The sequence below is a fragment of the Rhinopithecus bieti genome, unplaced genomic scaffold (genome assembly GCF_001698545.2).
Source record: "Rhinopithecus bieti isolate Rb0 unplaced genomic scaffold, ASM169854v2 scaffold_13259, whole genome shotgun sequence".
Lineage (NCBI taxonomy): Eukaryota > Metazoa > Chordata > Mammalia > Primates > Cercopithecidae > Rhinopithecus > Rhinopithecus bieti.
The window spans coordinates 254539-276379 of record NW_016807544.1 but is presented as its reverse complement, the minus strand read 5'-3'; the positions used below and the strand labels follow the sequence as shown (position 1 = coordinate 276379).

The window sequence follows — 21841 nt, the reverse complement described above, 5'->3', positions numbered from 1 at the left end:
CCTCGCGTTTCCCGCCTCCCCCGCCTCTCCCGCTTTCTGCCCCCTCCCCTCCCTCTCGCACCTCCCAGCCCTGCCCCTCTCCCGCCCGACCCGCCCCCTCTTCCGCTCTACGTCCCTCGTCACCCATGCGCACTCTGTTCAACCCGCTGCTTCCGGCGGCCTAGGCTTACGTTTACTTTGCGCCGGAAAGAGAGCCTGTGAACGCTTTCGGAAGTATGGCGGGGGTGGATATCCGAGGTATAGTCTATTGCTATGCTTTGTCTGTTGATTGTCTGTGGACTAGTTTGGGATGTTATAGCTCGCAGTTTCAAGGTTTAGGTTCCTTTGTGTGAGGTCTCACGCTTTTTTGAGTGTTTTTTGTGGACAACACAAGGCTGTGATCTAGCGAAACGTTAACGAGTTTTTAAGTTATTGAAACGTCTCTTGGAAGCGTCGGAGAGAAGGGGTTGGAAGAAGCTCTGGGCCTTGAGCCTTCAGAGCTGGAGTATTGTTCTTCACACATACCTCTGCGACAACATTAGGGCTATTCTATTGGAGTGAAGGAATGGCCTTTAGGCAGAGAAGGGAGTGGGATAATGAGCCAACTTGATTTGATTCATCTCTTGATACTTGGCATGGTGGCTGCCAAATTCTTTAGATAGCGCGCCGCGGGTCCCTGAGCATGAATTCAAATATTTTCTATTGTAAGGTTTTTTTTTTTTTTTTTTTTTTTGAGTCGATAATACTTTACATCGAACATGCAGCAGTTATTATGGCCAGGAGTCGTATTTTTTTCGCAGCTGAACTGTAGAGGTACTCACGTAGTGAATCAGTCAGTGAATAAATGTATGGAGATGCTCCCCCTTAATTGCTGCTTGATCTTGGGGAGCACGTAGAGTTGTTTTTGTTTGTATATACAGTACTTGATTTTTAAAGGGAAGTGTTTGAGATGCCTTTTTTTAATATTAACTGGATTGGGGTCTAACACATTTATTACAAATATTCTCATTTATAGTTATCCGGTGATCTTCAGCACTTCTGGATCATGATTTTACATACATGTCTTTCATTATAAGTGGGAGTTTTAAGTGCCTAATTTCATCACTTGCTGATTGTTAGAATGCTTGGGCTATGTCAACATGTTGCCTTGCTACAGAATAAAAAAGAGAAACATTTAGTCTGTCAGACTGTTTTCAGATATTTAGTTTGTAAAATGTTTTACTTATAATTCAGATTTGTTAGGATCATGGCAAAGACTCTAAGAGTGTGTTTGGTATGTTAAAGGAACAGGAAAGAGGCCAGTGTGGCTGGAGGGAAATGAGAGAGGATGCGGTAAGGAGATGAGGTCAGAAAGGTGTTGAAAGCTATGATAAGGTCTTTGGCTTTTCCTCTGAGTAAAACGGAGAGCCATTGAAGGGATTTCCATCATAGGAATGATGTGATCTGATTTTTTTTTTTTTTTTTAAGGACTACATTGGCTGCTGGGAACAGTGTAGGAAGACAAGGGTAGAATTAGGAAAACCAGTTAGGAGGCCATTTCTGAAAATGTTATTTCCTGGCCTATTGTGTATTTGGTTATTGCATGATCCAGTTATGATGAAGTATCTAAATGGTCTGTACTGATTATTTGGTTATTAACATACTTTGTCTCCTCCTTTATTTTATAGCACACAAAGTACATTTTACCTTTATATAGTTTTTCTCAGTTGAGTCACTTGGCTCAAAACTGCCTGTCACCTTGAATTAGGTCTGACTTCTTTGAAGATGCCTGAGGTAATGACAGTATAAGAGAGATTGAAGTTTTTCAACCAGTATTGTGTAGGCATTTTGATGTTCATGATTTACACCTAGTGGTGTTCAGTACAGTCAGTGGTATGAAGCATCATCAAAGCCAATGGCCAATACAAGCTCATTTATTAAAAGTATCTAGCTCTATCATGTCTTTTTAAAAGCCATGATTTAATTCTACTCTAAATATGAAACTGTGTGGCTGTAGCTAAGGTAATTCTACTTCCTGTTTATCCCTTAGCTTTTACATCATTATCATCTCATCTACAATAATAGCTTCCTAACTTCTCTATCCCTAATTGAGAGATCGCAAACTGGTAGCTATGGATGTGTTCTCTTGGGCATACATGTTGTTTGAAAATTTTGAATTTTTTGCCAGCATTAAGGATTTCCAATAAAAAAAAAAAGTCCTTTCTAAATTTTAAATCATACCACTTCTTCACCTAATGAAATTATCCTCTAAAGATATAATATAATTTGTATTTTTATACCTCTGTATATACATCTCTCTGCTTGGAGTTACTTTGCTCTTTTCTCTGTGTAAGTTTCTATCTATTCTTTAACAAATCATGCTAAAACCCATCTTCTTACCCCATGAAAAATGATTTTTGTTCCCCTAGGTCCTCTGTAGTCTTGTAACACATTTCTTCATATCTTTATTTTTGAGATGGAGTCTCGCTCTGTCACCCAGGCTGGAGTGCTGTGGCGCAGTCTCGGCTCACTGCAACCTCCACCTCCTGGGTCCAAGCGATTCTCCTGCCACAGCCTCCCGAGTAGCTGGGGTTACGGTGTTCACCACCACGCCTGGCTAATTTTTTGTTTGTTTTTTTCTTTTTTTGAGATGGAGTTTCACTCTTGTTGCTCAGGTTGGAGTGCAATGGCACAATCTCGTCTCACCACAACCTCCACCTTCTGGGTGCATCGATTTTCCTGCCTCAGTCTCCCAAGTAGCTGGGATTATGGGCATGCACAACCACGCCAGGCAATTTTTGTATTTTTAGTAGAGGCGGGGTTTCTCCATGTTGGTCAGGCTGGTCTCAAACTCCCAACCTCAGGTGGTCCACCTGCCTCAGACCCCTAAAGTACTAGTGTTACAGGCGTGAGCCACCACGCCCGGCCAGAATTTTTTGTATTTTTAGTAGAGACAGAGTTTCACCATGTCTTTATCATAACACTTACATCATGTTATTGCTTTCTTTCATAATCTCTTCTGTTACATCATGAGAGTGTGTTGGTTAGGATCTATGTCATCCTTATATTCATAGTGCCTACTACATTAGATGTATAATAAATGTTTGTTGGATTGGATTCTTTCTTTTTTTTCTAATTCTTTATCATTTTGTTTTCTTTCCCATAGACAATCTGCTGGGAATTTCTTGGGTTGACAGCTCTTGGATCCCTATTTTGAACAGTGGTAGTGTCCTGGATTACTTTTCAGAAAGAAGTAATCCTTTTTATGACAGAACATGTAATAATGAAGTGGTCAAAATGCAGAGGCTAACATTAGAACACTTGAAGTAAGTTATTTTAAGAAGGTAGCATTTTTACCAAATACAAGTTTTGCAATGAACAGTTCTTTAAAGCTGTGGATCATGAAGTGCAAAGTAGAATTTTAGAAGAAAAACTGGAGTTTTGTTTGGGTTTATACAAATTTGACATGCAAGATAATTATTAGTATTCACTTTTAACAGAGGTCTTTTCTGTATAACTTCATAATGTTTAATTAAATATAACAGGTTTAGATTTCGATCTGATGAGTGATTTTGGCAATGCTACTGCTATTCTCAACTAGGCAACTATAATTATTGTCCCTTTTATACCTAGTTTATATTACAAAAGTATTTGAAACAACTGTTGATATAATTTTCCTATTGTCAGCTAAATATTGAGGAGGAGATTATAAAATTAAATATCTGTCATATTTTAAATGGCTTTTGTTATGGGGCAAATACAGCTATTGAGACAACTTATTGTTGTTTTTAAACATAATCTGTCAGGCAAAAAAATTTGTTGGGGTGAGGATAAAGTTTTTGATGTTTTCTAGTTTGGTAGTGTATGAAGTTGTGTCTTCATGTTTATTTTTATATTTTATAAGTATTCATAGATTTGGTCAGGAAGCATCATGACATTTTGATTGCCTTTTTGAAACAGACACTCTTCGGTGTCCTTTCCTAACTGAAAACACTCAGATTTAAATTTATAATACATTTTTGTAGAGAAATTTTGTTGTTTAAAACAAACTAGTTTTACTCGACAGTCAGATTATAACACCAAACACAGGCAGTTTTAATCCTATTAAAGTGTTGCCGCATTTTTATATAATTTGTCTTATAAAATTATTTGTAGGGCATTTATAGATATTTGGATGTCTGTGTTCTGTTTTCAGTCAGATGGTTGGAATCGAATACATCCTTTTGCATGCTCAAGAGCCCATTCTTTTCATCATTCGGAAGCAACAGCGGCAGTCCCCTGCCCAAGGTAAAATGTGTAAACTTTAGGCATTGTTTTCTTTTTAAAATACCATGATTTATTTACTTCCTGACCTAACTTGTTTTTTTGATTGGTTTCTGTTTGGGGGGTCCCCAAGACCACATACATGTTCAGTACTATGCTGGAGGACTCACCAGACTTAGCATATGGTTGTACTTACAGCTGAGATTTGTTATGACAACACAGTAAGGGTACGCAGCCAGATTAGTACTGGAAAAAGACATGTCAGGTGAGGTCTGTAGGAATCCACGTGCAAGTTGCCTGTGCTTTCCCTCTTGCTTGTGAAGGGCCACAGAGTGTGCCCTCCATCCAGCAGTGAAATGCAGCTGCATTCAATATGTCTGCTCAAGGAAGTCCATTTGAGGTTCTGAGCCAGGGATTTTTATTGAGGGCTGGTTGTTTGGACATCCTCTGCCCACCAAATTTTTAGATTTTCCAAAAGAAATCTGGTGTCTACTATAGTCACATTGTTTATACAAATTGTCTGCAGAGGCTGGTACAACCAGCATAACTCTCATGTAGGAAAAGTTTCAAAAGCCAAGTTCCACTAGTTGTATACTTGGATACCAGGACTGTTCCAGCATGCCCAAGGACAACTCTTCAAGCACTAACAGAGCAACTCACTGCATCAAAGCTACCTCTTTCTGTGGGCACAGGTGGTATACCAACTGAATGTCAAACATCCCAAGTAATTTTTTTTTGTTTTTTGACCTCTGAACTTTTTATTGGCCTTCTGCTCCTCAAAGGGTACCCTGCTTCTGCTGGCTTAATGTCTCAGAACTTTGATGTTGTTGGTCTCAGACACCACTCTGCCATCCACTACCTGACAAGTGGGGTCTTTTGGATGGTTTGCATGGAGTTGCTGCTGTCCAGGGCATCACCAAGATTGAAGTCCTGGCTGTCTTCCAGCAGGCGGCGGTAGGTGGCAATCTCAGCCTCCAGCTTGACCTTGATGTTCAGCAGGGCCTCATACTCCTGGGCCTGGTGCTGCCTCTCTGCCCCAGCCTGTGCCAGCTCCGACTCCAGGTATAGCAGGATCTTGTTGAGCTGCTCCATCTGCAGGGCGTAGCGGGCCTCCACCTCCCTCAGGCTGTTCTTCAAGCTGGCCTTTAGATTTCTCATCGAGTCCAGGTCAGTCTCCAAGGACTGGACCGTACCTCTCAGCTTCGTGAGTGTCACCTCAGCAGCTCCAACCTTGGCAGACTGCATAGTGACCACTGTGGTGCTGTCCTCAATCTGCTGAGACCAGTACTTTTCTAACTCCTCTCGGTTCTTCTGAGCCAGCTGTTCGTATTAGGCCCAGATGTCTGCTATGATCTTGGCGAAGTCTTGAGATTTGGGGGCATGTACCTTCATCGTCTACCTAGAGCTGGCAGTCTGGGCTTATAAGCCTTTTACTTCCTGTTCATGGTTCTTCATGAAGAGCAGCTCCTCCTTGAGAGCCTCAATCTCTGTCTCTAGCTGAAGCGGAGTGACATTGGTGTCATCATTGGCCTTGCAGAGCCCATGGATGTTGCTCTCCACAGACTGATGCATGGCCAGCTCTGTCTCATACTTGACTCTATCAGCAGCAAGATGGGCATTGTCGATCTGCAGAACAATACAGGCATTGTCCACAGTATTTGAGAAGATCTGAGCCCTCAGGTCCTTGATAGTCTTGAAGTAATGGACCCAGTCTCTGACCTGGGGTCCCTTCTTCTCCAGGCGCTCCTGGGTTTTGCTCTCCAGCCTCTGGTTCTCGGTCTCCAGGCTCCTCACTCTGTCCAGGTAGGAGGCCAGGCTTTGAACCAGGTAGGTTCAGGCTTTGCATGGTCTCCTCCTCGTTCTGGATGCCTCCCATTCCTGTCAGAACCCTGGCCATCCCGTGGCCAGGCCCCCGTACCCCAAGCTGCACTGGAAGCTGGTGGAGCGGGACACGGAGATCCGGGAACCAGAGCCTCCTGTGCCTGCATAGACGCTGGCTGCGCTGCTGACCGGCTGGGTGCCCTAGCTGGGCACCTGGATGGAGCCCAGGGACCAGAAGTTGGTGGAGAAGGTGAAGCGAGTGGTGAAGCTCATGCTGTCTGGGAAGGAGAGTGAGAGGACAGGACTCAGGCTTTGCTGATGATCACAATTAACTTTTCTTTTCATCTCAGTCCACTGAGTTAATTCTTTTACAAAATGCATGGTAGATGTGGTCATATCAAACTAATAGAGGATCAATTGAAAATCCTCAGTGATGCATTGAACTAAAAGCCTTGCCTGGGTTATACTACCTACTGAAAACTTGGTTTAGAAACAACACTGAAGAGTGTAGAGTCCAGATTTGGTTTTGAATCAAAGAGCTAGACACCTTTTCCAGCAATGACAGAAATTGAAGACATTAGAATCAAGCCAAGACCATGGATAAAGTCATACTGAAGAAAAGATTCAAGATAGGGGAGCCAGATGGGTGTTATTGTAGCTACATCTCTCAATTAGATACCCTCATTAAGACATTTATGGACAACCTTTAACTTGGCATTGTTTTCAGAGAATGACTTGATAAAGAAGTTACGATTCTAGAATCCAAATTTAGTTTCAAAATCAAAGATCTAGAGTCCCTGCCCAGAGTAAAAGAGAACCTTAGAACCAAGGCAGACCAGCGACAAGATAAGATTTCCATGGTCAGAGGATTCAAGGTATAGAAATTACACAAGACGGCAGTATCCTCACTGGCAGTTATCTTATTCCTTAGGACCCAGCACTGGGGCACAAAAGCAAGCTCATTGCATTTGATATCTTTACACTGGACCTCCAGTCTGTCTTGCTCCAGGGTCTTACTACCTTAAGTAAGGTTGACTGACAACAGTCTTGGCATCTTTTGGGAACTTGTTAGAAATGCACTATCCCTACTGAATAAGAATCTAATTTTAACAAGGTCCCCAGGTAATTCAGATGCACATTAAAGTTTGAGAAGCACTGCTGGAGGGCAACAGTGGGCATACTTTTTCTGAAAAGGGCCAATGACTAAATACTTGGGGTTTGTGGGCCTCCTAGTCTCTGTGACAGCGCTCAATTATTGCCAGAGCAGCCATAGATAATATGTAAATGATTGGATGTGGCTGTTTTCTGGTACAGCTTTACCAAAACAGTAATTGTTAAACCCTGCCTTATGGGAAAATGTCAGATTTTAATTCTTTTAATGAGAATCTGTTTAGCAGTTTGTGTCCATAGCTGTATTTGTAAACCTTTTGTCCTACTGTTTTAGTTATCCCACTAGCTGATTACTATATCATTGCTGGAGTGATCTATCAGGCACCAGACTTGGGATCAGTTATAAACTCTAGAGTGGTAAGTGTCTTCACATTCTTTAAGCACTAAAGAAAACATTTAATTAGCTACCTTGCTTCCAGTAATCCAACTGGAGCTCCTCTGCCTTGTGTAAGTTGCTATAAAGTATTGACTATTAGAATGTCTTGAACTTTGGTTACTATGAGCCAAGTCAGTGCTCAAAGTTATTTCATAGTCTCAATTATATAGTAATTTAGGTTCTGAAAAATGGGTTCTGTCTTTGCATATGTAATATTTTGCGAGTATTTACTTTGGAAATTTTGTTGACCTAATGAGAAATTTAGAATTTATTTTCCTTTTCAAGCTTACTGCAGTGCATGGTATTCAGTCAGCTTTTGATGAAGCTATGTCATACTGTCGATATCATCCTTCCAAAGGTTATTGGTGGCACTTCAAAGATCATGAAGAGCAAGGTAAGTAGAACATCCAGACCCTCCTAACACACTTTTTGATCCTCTGAGAATGAAGCTGTTTTCTTTAGGAAAGTGGCTGTTGATCTTTTCTAAGTGTGTTTCACTTTTTTCATGGGATGCTGGCTTTGTTGCAGCTGAGATTCATGTAACTAGATGTATAATAATAGCTTTCACATAGGAACAGATGCACATTCACTTTGTTAGGTAACTGGTAGTCTTAGTCAAGGTGATTGAAGGTTTGAAAATATTTGGGGCCAGGTGCGGTGGCTCACTCCTGTAATCCCAGCACTTTGGAATGCCAAGGCAGGTAGATCACCTGAGCCCAGGAGTTCAAGATCAACCTGGGCAACATGGTGAAACCTGGTCTCTACAAAAAAGAAAAAAAAAGGGGTGGGGGGGAAGGAACATAGGAGAGACAGTGACGTGGAATGAGCAGAGATGATATTCCTTACTTACCTGACTGCTGAATTGTCTTGGAATCTGGAACTCTTTATTCCTCCAGTCTTCAAAGCAGAGGAGATGAGAGAGATTGCTTTTTAGAGCCCTATCCCTAGATGGCCAGTCTGTTTTCTGATCTTTCCATCTCTCCACCTCTTGTGGCTCCAGGTTCTCTTAAGTTTCCATCTGATCTGCTACTGTCTTCATCATGTTTTACTGTTCAACTACCTCCAGAAATGTGCCTGTAACAGCATACTTGTATTCTCCATTTCCTTGTCTGAGAAATAGCAACTCAGAATAGATTGTTGAGGGAAACATAGTGTTTGTGTAGAATTCAGACCTGTATCTTCTTAATAGTAGGTATAAGCAGGAACATTTAATGAAGGAAAGTTTGCCTTTGTTGACTAAAATTGGCCCAATGGCTCTTTTCCCCTGCCATAACCAAGTGTTCGGAGTAACACTTATCTGGAACCCTTCGCTTGGATACGGTTTCCCAATACACCTCCCTCCCAAGGGCAAATCCCATATGTGATTAACTTCAGAATTTCTCTTTCAGGTTCTTTTCTTTTTTGTCTTCATGGTTTTCTGTTTTGTTATTTTTTTTTTTTTCAGTGAATTACAGTCTTAATAATTGAATATGGTAGATTGAGTTTGTGAAACCTGCATTTCCATTTGTTCCTAGTAGGTTTTGTGGGAAAATACCATTTAATACACTTAAAATACACAAAGGTAATTTCAAACCAATAATTTGGATTGTGATTTAGGTAATTTTGAAAAATGTTAGCTTTAAAACTCTTACGGTTGTGCATGCTTATATACCAAAACTGAAGTATCTTTAAAAGACATATGTATCAGCTTAAATGTTAGAATTTGACTTCAGTTAAGAGGGAGAGTTAACAGCACTTCTGTATATATGCTGTGTTTACCAATTTTGGGAATTATCTTTGGTCTAGCAGCCATTAAAAATAATGAAGTTTGGGTATATTCATAGTGGACAAAGATTTGTAAAATATGAGACACCAAACTAAGTAGGCAATGTTTTGATTTGGACTTTGTATTTAATAGATAAAGTCAGACCTAAAGCCAAAAGGAAAGAAGAACCAAGCTCTATTTTTCAGAGACAACGTGTGGATGCTTTACTTTTAGACCTCAGACAAAAATTTCCACCCAAATTTGTGCAGGTAATGAGAATATGTGTGGTTAATCTTGATTTGACACTTCTTTATGGCATATATATTTATTTTTAATTGAGAACTGTTTCAGATGTGACCTAAAATTACAATTTTCCTCATGAGTTAAAAAATGATCTCTGTATCAAAGGAAAGGTTTCTAAAAACTTAATGGAAGAAATAGGTAAATGGAATGGAATTAACACTGTTTTGTGTTTCTTACTGAATCTTCACAAACTCTGAGGACTGCATATAGATCATATTCTCATTCAAAAGGTTGCTGAAAGTGTCACAGGTGGTAACAAAACTAGAATATGAAACTCATGCTCTTTTTACTCTACGTGCCACCTTCTAGCCTGATGTAGTAGATGTCTGAACAACCTAAATGATAGAATAGTTAACACTTATGTAACAAAAAGAACAGAACATCTGAAGTAGAGTGGCATAATAAACAGAGGAGACAGGAGTGATTAATAGAGATACACTATATTGGGGTTTTAAGTTATATGAATTCCACTGTGTGATTTGGAGGGGCAGGGAGATTTCTAACAGCAATAGCAAATCCACCTGCCATTCTACTAAATGAGCTTTTGGAGTGAAGTAGATATGGAATGGAATCGATGAATGTGCTGGTCTCATGGCTAGTCTCAATTCTTCTGGACCTTTGCAGTGTACATACAAGATCATATACCTCTTTTTTGTTAGTAGCTCCTTTAGGGATTTTCAAGGGAAATTTTAAACTAAATGAAATGTTTTACATGAGATGAATTTAGAACAGGCCTCCCCTTCCCTCTTCCCTGACTGTGCTATAGTGAGAGATAGGGGCTATTGGAATTGTGATGTGGTGGTGAAGAGAGCAGAAGACGCAAGATGGAACTCAGGACAGGAAAGCCAGTTTAGAGGAATCTCATCAACTGCATTTGAAGATGGAACATTGTCTGTTGAATAAATAAATAAATAAATAAATAATAGCTGTGCGTAGGGTGATGAATGACCTCTACAGAATGTAAAAAGCTAGGTGTAGTTGACCATTTATTTGGTGAGTACATAGTGCATGCTAGGTAGGCCAGGGGAAGACATCTAGACATGTGCTGTCCAGTACGGTGGCCACGAGGCACATGTGACCATGAGCATTTGAAACACAGCTAGTCCAGATTGAGTTGTGATATAAGTGCAATATACATACTGGATTTCAGAGTTGTATGAAAAAGAATGCATGTAAAATATCTCAGTAGTTTAAAAATATTGATTATGTGTTGAAATAATATTTTGGGTATATTTGGTTAAATAAAATACATGTTTCTTTTTAAAAATGTGACAAGAAAATTTAAAATTACATGTATATCTTGCATTTGTGGGCTCACATTTCTTTTGAACAGTCCTGATCTAGAAAATGGTAATAGAACATGCAAAACCGGAAACATGAGTTAGTGAACGTATGTTCAGAAACCAGAAAACTCCTCTGAGGCTTACTCTGTGTTTGTGGAGGGGAAGAGTAATGGAAGATGAGACTTTAAAAATGGATTAAGGTCAGTTGAGAAGGATTTTGTATGCAATGCAGAGAAGCTGGGATTTAATCCTGGAGTCCTATGTTTCTTCTCTATTTTAAACTTATAACTCATTACCACTCCCATAAACATAACAGGCCTCCAGATGCATTCAAAATTATTTTAAGTTTTTTTTTTTTTTTTGGAGACAGAGTCTCGCTCTGTCGTCCGGGCTGGAGTGCAGTGGCCGGATCTCAGCTCACTGCAAGCTCCGCCTCCCGGGTTCCCCGCCATTCTCCTGCCTCAGCCTCCGGAGTAGCTGGGACTACAGGCGCCCGCCACCTCGCCCGGCTAGTTTTTTGTATTTTTTTAGTAGAGACGGGGTTTCACAGTGTTAGCCAGGATGGTCTCGATCTCCTGACCTCGTGATCTGCCCGTTTCAGCCTCCCAAAGTGCTGGGATTACAGGCTTGAGCCACCGCACCCGGCCTATTTTAAGTTTTAAAACAACCAAAGCCACCTGATTAAATTTGCTCCAAGAAGCACCCTTGTTTTATATCCCCATCTCAAACCATGTTCTACTAGTCTGGCAGGATTTACTAGAAAAGATTAGACAGTGTATTATGTTGGGTAAATAACGACATTATTCCAGTGTCCAGATATAGTTCAGTGTCCAATATAGTTTAAATGGTTCAGTGCTGACAGTAGAAAAATCCCCGCTTTCAAATTTTTTACTTTCTTCAATGTTCCTCCCTATGTTTCCTCTCCTATTTTAAAGAAAAACAATTTGTTCCCTCAGAATTACTTTGGACATGTTTAAGTATTGATATTTTCACAAGATAATGTGATATGTGGCTTTGTTGGGGGTTCTTATGACAACTCCTGTAATTGGAGATTGCTAGCAGGATTCAGAGGACTCAGCATGTAATTGTACTCAGCTAAGATTCATTGCTATAATACAGTAAGGATGTATAGCCAGATCATAAGGGAAAAGGACACAGCAGAGTCTGGAAGAATCTATGTGCAGGCTTCCTTATATTTTCTTCTTCCCTTAAGAGGTTACACAGAGTGTACTGTTCTCTCAACAGTGAAAATGCAGCAACATATGTGATATTTCTTCCCAAGGAGATCCATTAGAGACCTGGTACCCAAGGTGTGTTTTTGGAGTTGGGGGAGCTCTTCATGTAGGTACCCTCTATCTAGCACATACCAAAATTCCACAACCTCTGAAGAAAGCAGATATTCAGCCTAAACTGCATTGTTTGTACAGTCTAGGCACAGTGAGCCACTATTATCAGGGAATGGTGGGAACCCTCCAGAAATCCAAGTTTCTAGACACTAGCCAAGGGCCAACCTTGCAAGCAGGTCTTTCTAAGTATAGCAGCCTCAGGCCTTCTGTGGTAACCTTTTTATTGCACAGTGGATAATAATATGAAGCTCAGTTTTGGTCTTGTTAAGTGTAAAGATTCCCAGGACTTGCAGTTGGAGTAGGATAGTTGGCAGTTGTCAGCATGAACCTGGAACGTGTAATATCAGAAAATTTTGTAATTGTTAGGAGTGGGAATATGTAAGAAGGCCTAGGGAGGGCATGTAAATCCAGAAAGATTCAGCAAACAGATGGAGGCATTAGAAATGAAGAGACTGCTTTTTTTTCTAAGATGATATGGAAGTACTAAGGTATTTTAAATATATATATGTGTATATGTATATACAGTTACAAGTTCAAAGGTAGATGGTAAGGAAGTTGGTGGTGTTGGCATCCTGGTTTTGTAGTTGTTTTTAAACATGGGAGACAGTGTCATCGGATGAGAATGAGGGGTAGAAGAAGACAAGAGTGTTGTAGAGCATTTAACTTGGGGAATGGGGCAAAGGAGATGACAGAGCTTAATCAAGTGAATTGCTCTACAGAGTGAAGGACCTGACCTTATTTCTCATCTTTTTTTCCTTGTCTTTTTTTCCTATAGATTGGTTTTTAACAATAGACTCATCAGCAATCTCTTTTTCCTCCAAATTTCCCGTGCCTGCCAACTTTAAAAGTCATGGTTCATCCATACTTCATTCTCCCTTCCCATAATTCATATCCATTAAGGGAATAAGACTCTGGAGTATTGGAAGACTTCATTATTTCTTCCCGTTGGATTCTACTGAACTGCTTTTTATAAAGCATTGTAGCCTGGGTGTGGAGGTGGAGGTTGTTAAATGTTCAAGTGTTTTTATGGTTGGTTGACTATCTTGTTCTAGTTTTTGATTTGTGTCTTTTCTGGAATGGGGAATAAGAAGCAGACAATGATAAATGTACTTTATAGTACATAAATAGTAGCTTTTCTTCACAAAGTCATTTGAAATGTAATTTGGATGAAGCTTTCATTTTATTAATATGACATTAAGAAGAAGAAACTTTGCCAACTTGACCTGTTTTCTTCTTTTCCTCTTCCTCCCCTCCCTTTTTTCTAAAAAATTATAGCTAAAGCCTGGAGAAAAGCCTGTTCCAGGTATGGTTCATCTAATATTCTTATTACGCTTGAAATAAGATCAAACAGCCTGTAAATCAATAACAACTATAGCATGTGAAATGAGCTGTGGTCATTTTGTCCTTCTAGAGCTGAGGCTGGGCCTCATTGGAAGAAGAATTGTTTTGGTTCACACATAAAATAACACTAATGATAGCTGATGAGCTGAAAAAAGAAAAGTCTCATAATGTTTTAAGAAAGTTTACAGATTTGTGTTGGGCCACATTCAAAGCCATCCTGGGCCGCATGCTGCCCGTGGGCCATGGGTTAGAGTCTCCCATTGTAGTTTTTTACTCTTAATCTTTGAGATGTGCTGAACTGTCAGCAGATGGTGCCATTGTGGTAGTGATTGTGGTAGTGAAAAGATGAATTGGGAGGGAGAAAGTAGGTATTGAGGAGATATGAGGAAGCCACCGTGATTCGAGGTTTCTTCATCAAATCTGTATTTTTACATGTTGTTTTCTGTTACATTACTGAAAACAGGTGTTGAACCATCGTGGTACTGGGTTAGAATAATGATATATCTTGTTTTTACATACTGTCTTACTTAAATGCTACGTAGTTTTGTCTAGTATCATTAATTTCCTTGAGTTATCAGGTTGTTAGGTTTGTAACTGTGTTCTTGTATACATCTGCCTATGGAAACGGCTAGATCTAGAACTTGAGATAAACAGTTAAAAATGAATTTGAAAATGTGAACCGTTCATGCTAACCATTGTTTGAATTTATCTCATTCCCTCCACCCGTGTCTCCCTCCCCAAAAAATCTACTTTTGATATCTAGTGGATCAAACAAAGAAAGAGGCAGAACCTGTACCAGAAACTGTAAAATCTGAGGAGAAGGAGACCACAAAGAATGTACAACAGACAGTGAGTGCTAAAGGCCCCCCTGAAAAACGGATGAGACTTCAGTGAGTACGGACAAAAGAGAAGCCTGGAAGACTCCTCATGCTAGTTATCATACCTCAGTACTGTGGCTCTTGAGCTTTGAAGTACTTTATTGTAACCTTCTTATTTGTATGGGATGCACTTATTCTTTGAAAGGATATTAGGCTGGGCGTGGTGGCTCACGCCTATAATCCCAGCACTTTGGGAGGCCAAGATGGGTGGATCACTTGAGGTCAGAAGTTCGAGACCAGCCTGACCAATATGGTGAAACCCTGTCTCTACTAAAAATAAAAAAATTAGCTGGGCATGGTGGCGGGCGCCTGTAGTCCCAGCTACTCGGGAGGCTGAGACAGGAGAACTGCTTGAACCCAGGAGGCGGAGGTCGCCCTGAGCTGATTATCACGCCATTGCACTCCAGCCTGGGCGACAGAGCAAGACTTTGTCTAAAAAAAAAAAAAAAAAAAAGAAAAGATATTATTCCCATCATGATTTCTTGTGAATATTTGTTATATATCTTCTGTAACCTTTCCTCTCCTGGACTTGTGCAACCTACACACATATTTACTGGTAGATATGTTTAAAAGCAAAATAAAGGTGTTTGTATATATTGCTTCATCGTGACTTTTTTCTTCATCATGACTATTTTTCAGATGCACTTTGAAGACACAAAGGATGTTAAAGTAGTAACTAAGCATATTTTTTTTGTTAAGTTACATAATCCTTAGTATTAAAATAAACAGTTGCTGACATTTTGGAAGATGAAGGAAAAACCTCACTCACCAATACCATTACCCTATAAATACTGTAACAGTGTTGTGAGTTTTAATCTTATTCTACGTGTAGATACTTTTTTCTTTTTCAATAAAGAAAAGGAATTTATTTTTTTTTAAGTTATGGAGGCTGAAAAGTCCAGCATTGAGTGGCTCCATCTGGTGAGGGCCTTCTTGCTAATAGGAAGTCTGCAAAGTCCCTAGGCAGCACAGGGTATCTCATGGCAAGGGGACTGAGTGTGCTTGCTGCATGTAGATGCTTTTAAAAGTACTTTAATCATTCCTTTCATACAATTTTACTTTATTATATCTGTTGTAAGCTTTCCCCCATGTTTGTATAGTTCTTATAGACTGTTGTAGTGTCTGAATTTCTGTAAATGATTGTATCTCAGTTTTCTTTCTGTGTTATATTTGGGATTTTTTTCTCAATTTACATTATTTTAAATAAGACTGCTGTGATTATATCTTTGTATAATGCCTTTTCAATATTTGGTATTTATTTCCTTAGGATAGAGTTCCAGAAGTGGAATCACTGGAGTCTGCATTTTTATTGCTCTTAGTCCGTATTACTAAGTTGTTCCTCAAAAGGTTGGACTAGTGATCTCTCAAACAGCAAAGCTGGAAAGTATGTATCAGGTTTTCCAGAATTGCTACCACTGAATTTTGTCATTTATGTTTTTAGTGTTAAGTAGCAAAAGTGGTATTTTAGTATTTAAAGTGGTTGAAGAATTTGTCATCTTTGTTTTCTGCTCTTACGAAATGTCTAATTTTATGTATTGTGTGAGATTTTTGTCTTTCAACTTCTTATTTTGACATAATTTCAGGCAAATAAAAGTTGTAAGAATAGTACAAAGAATTCCTATATATACCTTTTACCCTAGTTCTCCGTTACCATTTTTCTGTATTTTAGTCTTTATTTTCTTTCTCTCTTTCTTCTGTCTCTAACTCTTGCTCTCTTGTTACTTGCTGTTTCTCTCTTTCTCCCTCTCTCTTTCGATTGTATTTATGTTTCACCAGTGGTGCCAATAATGTCATTTACAATAATGTCATTTACAATAGAAGAAAATCCCGAGTTGTGGGTTACATTTAGTTGTCCTGTCTTTTCAGTCTCCTGTAACCTGGAATAGTTCTTTAATCTTGCTTGTTTTTCATAACCTTGATATTTGAAGAGTTGAAGCCATTCTTTTTGTGGAATGCCTCTCAATTTGGGTCTGTTTGATATATCCTCATGATGAAATTCACCTCATGCATTTTTGTGAGGAATGCCGTAGAAAAGATGCTTATGGAGGCACATGGTGTCAATTTGCTCCATTTCTGGTGATGTTAGCATTCATCACTTGGTTAAGGTAGTGTCTATAAGGTTACTCCACTGTAAAGTTATTTTTCCTTTTGTAAGTTACAGGTATCCTGGAATATTTTGAGGCTCTGAGTGTCCTGTTATTTCTCAAAGTTTTACCCACTGGCTAGCCTCCATCAGTAAGTCTTGCCTGAATCATTTATTACTCTGATGTTTGCCAAATGATGATTTTCTGATTTCATTGTTCTATGCTATTAATTAGCTTTCTGCTATAAACAGCTTTCATTTCTCCCCCCTTTTTAAAAATATCATTGTGGACTCCTGGATTCTTATTTACTTCAATGCATGTATTTCCTTACTATCATTCATATTGATGCCCAGTTTGTCTTAAATTGGGACAGTGGGAGCTACTTCAAGCTGATCCTGTGTCCTTTTGGTATGACTTCATCATCCATTGAGTGATTTCTTTGCTCTTTAGCACAGTAAGATATGCCAGGCTCATTTCAACTCTGGAGCCAGGCACTTCTGTTTCTTTTAGTGGAGAATCGCATTTGGAAATCAAAATCTGTGTGCTGGGTATGTTCATTGCTACTGGGGTGTCATTGCTTCTACGCCTTTTTAACTGACAGGGTCAGTAATGGAGTAAAACTCACTGTAATCATGTAACTTATGTGGGTTAAGAAATTGAACTTTGCTAGTACCCCAGAAGCACCTTTATGTCCCCTCCTGATTTTAACGCTTAATCACCTTCATCTTCAGTTTTGTGGTAATCACTTGTCTTCACAGTTTTACTGTGTAACCATGAATCCCTAAATAAATGTTTAGATTGCCTATTTTAAAAATTTAATATAATTGGTCAGTGTGTGCATTTCATGTGTGGCTTCTTTTATGTCTGTGAAGTTCATCAGAGTTGTTTCATTTGTAGTTATTTTAATTTCTGTGTAGTATTATATTGCATGAATATATTACAACTTTAGATTTCATTCTAATGGTGATAGACATTTGTATTCATAATTTTTGGCTATTAAAATTGCTTTTATGAATATTCTATTTTTATGAACTTATGAAATTTCAGGAATATTCTAATTGTATGAATATTATATTGCTTTTTGGTATATGTTATGGGCTGAATTGTGTCCTCTTCTTCTTCAAACAAAGTGTACAGAAATCTTAATCCCTGGTACCTTAGAATGTGACCTCATTTGAAAACAGGGTCATTGCAGATGTTATGGGTTAAAATGAGGCCATACTGGAGTTGGGTGGGCCTCTTATCTGATATGACTGGTGTCTTTATAAAAAGAAAACTGTGTGAAGAGACAAAGGGAGAATGCCATGTGCAGATGGAGGATCAGAGTGATGCATCTACAAGCCAAGGAATGCCAAAGATTTCCGGCCAGTCACCAGAAGCTAAGAGGCAAAGAAGGATTCCCCTACAGGTTTCAGAGAAAGCATAGCCCATAGCCCTACTGACACTTTGATTTTGGATTTTCAGCCTCCAGAATTTTGAGATGATAAATTTGTTGTGTAAGTCCCCCAGATTGTTGTACTTTGTTAGGGCAGTTCTAGGGAACTAATGCAGTGTACATAGGCTCATTTTACTATTTTATTCAAATTGCTGGCTCACAAAGCTGCCGTTATTCAGTTTTAGTTGATGACGTGAAAATACTTACCAAAGAGGTTATACCAGTTTATACTCCAGCTAGCAGGGTGTAAGGCTCCAGTTGTACCACTCCTTTGTTGACCCTTGATATTGTCAAGGAAAAATTTAGTCATGTGTTCAGTGGTATCTTTTTTGGGCTGCAATTTACATTTCCTGGTAATTGGTGATGAACATTTTCTCATATGATTTGGCTATTTGGATACTCATTTTTGTGTTTTCAGGTCTTCTGCACATTTTTTTCTATTGGTTCATCAACGTGAAGTACACTCATGTTGTACTTTCACTTCACCATTATTCATCTCCAGAACTTTGTTATCCCAAATGGAAACTCTGTACCCATTAAACAGTAACTCCACTTTCCCTTTTTCCTCCATCTCCTGGCAACCACCATTCTACTTCTGACATTGACTAGGTACCTCATATAAAATCATACAGTATCTGTCCTTTGACTTAGCATGATGTCTTCAGGGTTCTTCTGTGTTGCAGCGTGTGTCAGAATTTCCTTTTTAAGGCTGAGTAATATTTCAGTATCTGTGTGTGTGGACACACATCTTGTTTTGTTTATTCATCTTTCAGTGAACATTTGAGTTGTTTCCACCTTTTGGCTATTGTGAATAATGCTTCTGTGAACGCTGATGTATAAATATCTGTTTGAGTCCCTGCTTCCAGTTCTTTTGTGTATGTGTTCAGAAGTGGTAATTCTATTTTTAACTTTTTGAGGGACTACCATGCTGTTTACAATGGCAGCTGTACCATTTTACATTTCAACCAGCAATCCCTGAGGTCTCCAATTTCTCCACATCCTCACCAATTCTTGTGATTTTCTGTTAATAGCTATACTAATAGGTGCAAGCTGGGATCACACTGGTTTTGATTTGCAATCCCTAATGACCAGTTATATTAAGATTTTCACGTGATTTTTGGCTATTTGTTTAGCTCCTTTTGAAACATGATCTATTCAAGTGCTCTGAACATTTTTTTTAATTTAATTTTTTTAGACTGGATGTGTGTGTGTGTGTTTTATTATTGTTTATTTTTGTTGACTTTGTCAAATATCGATTGTGGATGTGGGCTTTATTTCAGGGGCCTCTATTCTGTTCTGTTGGTCTATGTGTCTGTATGAGTACCATGCTGTTTTGGTTATTGTAGCCTTGTAGTGTAGTTTGAGTTTGGATAATGTGATGCCTCTGACTTTATTCTTTTTGTTTAGGATTGCCTTGGCCAATCCATGAGTGTGGAATGCATTTCCATTTATTTGTGTCATCTGTGATTTCTTTCAGCAATGTTTTGTGGTTCTCCTTATAGAGAACTTTCACCTCCTTGGTTGGGTGTATTCTTAGGTATTTTGTGTCTATTATAAATGGAATTGCATTCTTGGTTTGGTTTGCAGCTTGAATATTATTGGTACATAGAAATCCTACAGATTTTTGTATGCTGATTTTGTATCCTGAGACTTTGCTTAAATTATTTGTTATGTCTAGGAGTCTTTGGCAGAATCCTTAGAGTTTTCTAGGTATAGAATCATATTGTCACTGAAGAGAGAGATTTTGACTTCCTTTTTTCCCTATATATATGCCTTTTAATTCTTTGTCTTGCCTGATTGCTGTGGCTAGGACTTTCTGAACAGACACTTCCAAAAAGACGTACAAGCAGCCAAAACAACAACAACAACAAAAAATGCTTAATATTACTAGTCATCAGATAATATATGCAAATTAAAACCACGACGAGATGCCATCTCATGTCAGAATGGCTATTATTAAAAAGTCAAAAAACAGATGTTGGCAAAGATGTGGAGAAAAGGGAACACTTACACACTGTTGGTGGGAATTAAATTATTTCTGCACCTGTGGAAAGCAGTTTGGAGATTTTGCAAAGATCTAAAAATATAAGTCCCGTTCGACCCAGCAATCCCATTACTGGATATCCTACTAAAGGAAAGTAGATCATTCTACCAAAAAGACACCTGCACTTGTATGTTTATTGCAGCACTATTAACAACAGCAAAGACATGGAATCAGTCAAGGTGCCCATCAATAGTGGATTGGGTTTTAAAAATGTACATATACACCATGGAATGCTATGCAGCCATAAAAATGAATCAAATCATGTCCTTTGCAGCAACATGAAAGCAGCTGGAGGCCATCATGCTAAGCAAATTAACACAGAAATGGAAAATGAAATACCACATGTTCTGACTTACAAGTGGGAGCTATACATTGAGTACACATAGACACAAAGATGGGAACAATAAACGCCTAAGTGGGGAGGGATGGGGGCAAGGGTTGAAAAACTTATCAAGTACTATGTTCACTACTTTGGCAACAGCATCGTTAGAAGTCCAAACCTCAGCATCACACAATACATCCATGTATCAAACCCCCATGTGTGCCTTCTGTATCTAAAATTTTAAAAAGAGGCATCTGGTCATGTCCTTTGCCCACTTTTAATGTTATTTGCTTTATTCTTGTTCATTTATTTAAGATCCTTATAGATTCTGGATATTAGTTCTTTGTTGGATGCATAATTTGCAACTAATTTCTCCCAATCTGCAGGTTGTCTGCTTATTCTGTTGATTGTTTCTTTCGCTGTGCAGACGCTTTAGTTCGAGTAAGTCTCATTTGTCTATTTTTTGTTTTTTGTTGCATTTGCCTTTGAGGTCTGAGTCATGAGTTCTTCACCTAGGCCAATGTCCAGAAGAGTTTTCCCTAGATTTTCTTCTAGAATTTTTATAATTTGAGGTCTTACATTTAAGTCTTTGGCGCATCTTGAGGTAATTTTTGTATATGGTGAGAATTAGAGGCCCAATTTCATTCTTCTGCATATGCCTAGTCAGTTTTTCCTGTACCACTTATTGAATAGGGTATCCTTTCCCCAGTGTTTATTTTGTTGACTTTGTCAAAGATCATTTTAAAATGGAATTTTTTTGGTGTTTTGAATTGTAGAAGTTCTTTTATATATTCTGGATGTGAATTCAGTATTAGTTTCATGATTCACAAAGATTTTCTCCTATTCTGTGTGAGTTGCTTTTCACTCTGTTGATCATGTCCATTGATGTACAAAAAACTTTAATTTTTATAACGTCCAGTTTATTATTGCTTCTATTGCCTGTGCTTTTGGTGTCATCTAAGAAATCACTGCCAAATCCAATGTCATTAAGTGCTTCCCCTATGTTTTCTTCTAAGTGTTTTCCAGTGTAAGCTCTTATATTTAGTTCTTCGATCCATTTTGAGGTAATTTTTGAATATACTGTAAAATAAGAGCCCAGCTTGTTCTTTTGCATGTGGATATCCAGTTTTCCCAACTCCATTTGTTGAAAAGACTATTTCTCCATTGAATAGTCTTGGCACTGTTGTCAAAAACCATTGACCTTGTATTTGAGAGACTCTGTTGTATTCCTTTGGTCTATATGTCTGTCTGTATACCAGTATTACACTGTTTTTGATTACTGTAGATTTGTGGTAAGTTTTCAAATCAGGATGTGTGAGAACTCCAACTTTGTTATGTTTTGAATGAATTTTAGGGGTTATAGTTCTGCGCCAACCATTTGTCTTTCAAGGCTTGAAAGTAGTTGTTTCATATATTCTAGTGTTCTAGTTCTTATGGTGTAAGGACACATTTGGTTCCAGTTACTCCACTATG

The 21841-nt window shown here is 38.7% G+C and overlaps 1 protein-coding gene across 1 annotated transcript; it reads left to right on the top strand.

Moving 5' to 3' along the window:
* The first annotated feature begins 165 nt into the window (after positions 1-165).
* On the top strand, positions 166-15721 carry MED6 (mediator complex subunit 6). Its single transcript, XM_017882754.1, has 8 exons — positions 166-237; positions 3125-3284; positions 4154-4245; positions 7487-7569; positions 7874-7982; positions 9486-9601; positions 13540-13567; positions 14369-15721. The coding sequence occupies exons 1-8, from the start codon at positions 216-218 to the stop codon at positions 14497-14499; spliced, it is 741 nt and encodes a 246-aa protein (XP_017738243.1). The 5' UTR covers positions 166-215; the 3' UTR covers positions 14500-15721.
* Positions 15722-21841: the final 6120 nt, after the last annotated feature.